General features: G+C 56.9%; 1 protein-coding gene across 1 annotated transcript; it reads right to left on the bottom strand.

Moving 5' to 3' along the window:
* Positions 1–1724: 1724 nt before the first annotated feature.
* Positions 1725–4149, bottom strand: FJX1 (four-jointed box kinase 1). Its single transcript, XM_057373968.1, has one exon. The coding sequence runs from the start codon at positions 3971–3973 to the stop codon at positions 2693–2695; it is 1281 nt and encodes a 426-aa protein (XP_057229951.1). The 5' UTR covers positions 3974–4149; the 3' UTR covers positions 1725–2692.
* Between the last annotated feature and the right edge of the window lie 1181 nt (positions 4150–5330).

The raw sequence follows: 5330 nt of genomic DNA, 5'->3' as shown, positions 1-5330 counted from the left end.
TTGTCTGTCCTTTTTGAATGAACACATGTCCCAGGGCACTGTTCCATAGCACAGCATCTCTAGTTTCACACCAACCTACAACTACACCATTTTTGAACATGTAACTTATATATAACTTGAGGTAGTTACCAGTGACCAAATAGGAAAACATGTTTCTTCTTGAAAGGGATAATTATCTAGGTTTTGGCTCTTAAGACATTGCAAACGAGATTTACTTCCCATTAGCCATCAAAGCCACAGTTGTGCCATAATTATAGAAGCACTTAGAAAGAAAACCTTAGATACTTGTGGCACAGCAGTTTGCTCTTCACAGTGTTTTAAAATGTRTGCCAGCAGTTTATTATTTAAATATATTTTCATGTGGTGAATGCGACAGAACTGCTGCATTCGAGTTACAAAGCAATGCTAAAGAAGAATTAAGAATTACAGTTGTGTATTATCATGTAAATGACAAGGGAATGTCACATGGGATTCTGTGCATTGTTTGTAGAGATAAATGCAGTGAACTATAAATACAAGTTCAATAAAAAGCCTTGACAGTTCAGTGGTTGAATGAAAGCTAGTCTTGGAGGGTGCTGGGGCATTTTGAAATAAATACTCATACACAAAAATGCAATATCTAATATATCTAATTAATCAACCATTAATTTTGTTTGTAAAACTGTTGCCTTATTAAAATAACTACCTCCCAAAAAAAAAAACAAAAAAAAAACAAACCAACACTGCAATGGCCAACGAAAATTGTCTTTAGGTGATGTTTAATCTGAATAATGAATATTAATAGACAAAAGACCACCTGCAGGTATGAATGTAAAGCCCTCCCCACATTTAAGGGAGGGTTAGTGCTTGACACTGAAAACAGCACCGACTTGCACAGCAGCCACTGGGGCATGCTGCTGCCTTCATCAAGGGCTGCTTGTCCAGATGTAGAAAAGATTATGCTGCTGTTCAATTATAGCAGGATACATACTGGCATTTGGGGTCTAAAAAAGATTATTCTTTGTCCTTATACTGGCTGTTATTTTGAACCATACAATGGCCTCTTCCATGAACACTGGTACATGTAAAAAAGCGAGTAAGGGATGCCAATATTTTATTTCCTATGTCCACTGCTACTGCTTTGCCCTAGAACAAAACTTTTGTAGGAAAAAAAAAAACCCACCCATTTCAGCATGATTTCCTGTTCTTCAATTCTGCCTCAATCTCTTCAATGCAAAGATAGCCAAAATGGGAAGAGAAGACAGTACGAACATCACTGAAAGCAACTGCTAACCCTGGACATGCCTCTGGACCAGGAACAGTTAACATGACCCGTATCCAGGTTGCTATCAGTCCCAGCAGCCAAAAAGACTGACAGCAGCTAGTTCACACCAGCTCTATCAGTTTGCTGAAACGAACTGCTTCAACGATCTCAGGGTTAGTGCCAAGGCAGTGCATTTCAGGCTTTGAAAAACAGATAATGTCCATTAAGCTGAAGTACCCACACTACTTTAGCCACTCCAAGAGCTTTTCCCCTTCCAGGAACACAACAGGCAGGAATGAGAGAAGGGTAGTGTTTGAAGTTTCAACTCCACCCCTCCTTGCCTCAGAGAGAATGAGTGTAAGTTCGTTCTGTTCAGTGTAGTGAGAAGCTGCACAGTGGTGGCCTCAACCGCTCCTCGTGAGGAAAGACTGAGGAGATGCACGCTTCCCTGTCAAAAGCTCAGGCAAACATCCAGGCCAAAGAAGGCAAAACATTAACACACTTTACTGAAATATCAGTTTCTTTAGTATGTTACAGAAAAGTTTATGAACATATATAATGTACATAAAAGGCAGACTTTGTAAAATAAAAAGGTTTTCTATTAAAAAAAATATTAAAAAGTCAAAGTAAAGTGCATGAAACAGTTTTTCCTCCACTTTAACCATTGTGTCAAAGTCTTAGCACATAGCAGTAATTTTTTAAAATGGGAGATCTTGTACCACCCATTAGTCAGTAACTTTACTGGTCAGGTGAAATTATGATGGTGATGATTACAAACCCTTAAGGATCAGGACAGTTTAACCCAACGAATCCACAAAAATCTAAGAACTAAGGGAATATGGGCTTCCTATACACTTCTCATCAACAAGATTTAACAATCAGTGGAAAAGTTCACTCTCGTTAAAGAAAATTGGTAGGAAACAAGTTTCATAAATAGGGCAGTTTTGCTAGTTAGGGGCTCCCCTATTGTGCAACCARTTCTTGGTCTAAGAACATCAACAATCATACTTAAATATGCCGTTGCAAAAGAAAGAATATATAAAAAATGTTTCCGCCTGCCTTCGTTGGAAGGAAAAAAGATACTCGACCCCAATCCAGACAAAGACKACTGCTTTCCTATGGGGTCTCTTACGAGAGCGAGGGCACGAAGAGAGCTAAGGAAAGCACTGAAGATGCTGAACCCTTTCCTTTTTCCAATCTGGGGGCAGAGTCCTAGAGTGTAACTGGGCCGTAATTATACAGATTGCACTCTGCATCTTCAGAGATCTTGACAAAGCGAATTAATCGCTCCTCTCGACAGCCGCGGCAGGTTCCGGGCGGCCGTCCCCATTCCCAGCGCTCTCTGTCCCCGGCAGTCCGGGGCACCGGGGTGGCCGGCYGGGTCAGCTCCGGCCCGCGGCAGCTGCCGGGACAGGCGAGTGCCGCTGCCCGGGAGCAGAGGGAACGCGCTCAGAGCGCGGCGGCCTGTGCGCGGCAGTGGGCGATGTGGCGGTGCACGAAGTCGACGCGGGCCTGCAGGAGCTCGGCCTGGCGCTCCGAGAGGAAGCCGAGGCGCGCCCAGAGCGGCTCCCGGGCCCGGTAGCGGCGGCGCAGCTCGGCGGCAGCGCTGCGGCGGCGGTGCAGCTCGGCCACCCGGCGGGCCGTGCCCTCGCGGAACACGCACACGGAGCGCAGCAGCGGCTCGTTGTAGGGGTCCCACATGGCGAGGAGGCGGTAGCCGTGCACCAGCCCCGCCTCGTTGTCCATGAAGACGAGCCCGCCGTCGGGGGCGCGGAGCAGGTTGCTGGTGGCGCGGCGCATCACCCGCGGATCCCACTGCAGGCTGAAGAGGTTGCTGACCAGGCGGTCGAAGTTGGCAGTCAGGTAGTCGAAGAGGATCAGATCGCTCCACTGCACCAGTTCCACYAGCTGCGACGGCGGCAGCCCGCCCAGCTCCCCCGCCGACAGCGGCTGCAGCCGCCGGCCAGCGCCCGCCTCGGCRCCCCAGGGCGCGGGAGCCACGACGGCGGTGAGATTGTCCACCCAGCGGGTCAGGCTGACCACGGCGCCCTCGGCCCAGTGCGAGCCGCGCAGCTCCTCCCGCACCGGCTCCCACTGCCGCCCGCGGGCCTCCACCAGGGCGAGGGCCATGGGCGGCAGCCGCTCCTGCATGCCCAGCACGCCGGCCAGGTGATACGAGAGCGCCTCGCCCTGGATCTGCTCCGGGTTGATGCCGTAGCGGACGCAGGCGCGACTCCCGTCCGACAGCCGCGCCAGCCGGTTGGAGCTGCGCCCGCAGCCGCCCCGCTCCAGCGAGGCCACGCGGGCGGCGCGGGCGGCCGACAGCCACGCCGCCGCCTCCTCCGCCGCGAAGCCCGGCGGCACCTGCTCCTCAAGCTCACGGCTCCAGAAGATGCCCCGCTCCACCGGAGAGGCGGTCTCAGCCGGCGGCGGCGAGTCCGTCGCAGCGAGCCGCTCCTCGCCGCCCCGCTCCTCCCGGTCCGTCGTCGCCGCCGGCACCGCCAGCAGCGTCCGAAAAGTTTTCTGCCCGCCGCCGCCGGACTCGCCCCGCGCCGCCGGTGTGCGCCCCCAGCCCCATGGTCCCGGGGGCTGCCCGGCGGGCGACCGYGGCTCCGGCAGCGCCGCGGCCTCCCGCCGCAGCAGCACGGTCCACAGCCCCGGCAGGGCGCCCAGCAGCAGCAGCCCCAGCACGGGCAGGGGGCCCGGCGCGGCCCGCCTCGCCCGCTTCATCCTCACGCCGCTTCACGGCGGTGCAGCCCCGCCGCTCGGCCGCTCAGCGCAGCGCTGGCGCATGGCCGCGGGCCGGATCTGCCGCCCGGCGAGCGGCGGCGAGAGCAGGCGAGCCCCGGCGGCTGCCCCACGCCGTGTGCGCCCAGCTCCGCCGCCGGCCGGGAGACACGGGCACCGCACCACGTGGGGAAGCCGGGGGGAGGCGCGCCCGGCCCGCCCCGTCTCCCGGCGTGGCCCTCCGCTTAAAACGGCGATGGCCCGCGCGGCGGGGGTGGCGGTCCCACACGCGGCGGGGCGCCCCGTCGAGGACGCGGAAGGATCGCGGATGGCGTGGGAGCCCCGCCGGTCGGCCGCCCGCGGGAAGGGAGAGCGCTGCGGCGGGGACGCTTGGCCCGCCCGTTCCTCCTCGCCGCTGCAGGCAGCACAAAGGAGCCTGCACACCGAGGGAGGAAAGCGGGGAGGGGGAAGGGGAAGAGGAAGGCGGTGCGCACGCCAGCGGGGCCGCCCCCCGCGCCGGTGCACGGACGGCCGCGGAGCTCCGGGCGCGGCCGCGCCACCCTCCGCCCACGGCCGCACGGTGGGGTCGCGCCCCGGTCAGCGGCAGAGCGGCACCCCCTCTGCTCCCCTCCGCTCCGCTTCGCCACCCGCAGCCCGGAGCTCGGAGCCGCGCGGGGGCCGGGAGCCGGGAGCCGGCAGGTGGTTGCACAAAGGGATCGCTACAAACCCGAGCGATGCGCGGTKCACACCCGGACAAGACACCTGCCCGCCCGGCAGCGGAACCGGACCAACTCAGACACCGTGCCCTGATGCCGGGTCTCCTGCCGGGCAGGGCCGCCAGTGACCGTAGGCGCGGCGCCGTGTGAGACCCCACGGAGCATCACCTCTTGCTCCCGCTCCGGCGGCCGCAGGTGGCGGTCGGGGGTGGCGGAGGGGAGCGCCCTTCGCGTCCTGACACATCGGGGTGTGCACGGTGCGCAAGTTCCAGGTGTGTCACGGAGTGTGCGGACCAGCGTTTAGGGGCATTTTAACCCTCTCGGGCGGGGTTAACCCACCTCGCGGGATATCCTGCCCGAGGGAACGACAGCCAGTCTTTCTTTTCAAGTTGTGTCCCTCTGAGGTGTTTAGAAGAGTAGTTGCTTCTCTGTCCCTCATTTCAATTTTCCTGCCTTCCCAAGGTAAAGAAGCTTAGCTCTGCTCTTTCTATATTTTACTGGAGATCTCCCTTGGGTAGAATACGTTTGTAAGCCGAACGAGATTAAACACCTCTCCTTTCTGCTATCGTTGCCGTGGCTATCCTCCAAAGTAGTTATTCGAGTTGGATCAGCGTAGCAAAACCACTGCACACAGAATCTTAAAT

Source organism: Malurus melanocephalus, unplaced genomic scaffold (genome assembly GCF_030028575.1).
Source record: "Malurus melanocephalus ecotype Western Australia unplaced genomic scaffold, MMel_1.1 scaffold_211, whole genome shotgun sequence".
Taxonomy (NCBI): Eukaryota; Metazoa; Chordata; class Aves; order Passeriformes; family Maluridae; genus Malurus; species Malurus melanocephalus.
This window is presented reverse-complemented; position numbering and strand designations above follow the sequence as displayed.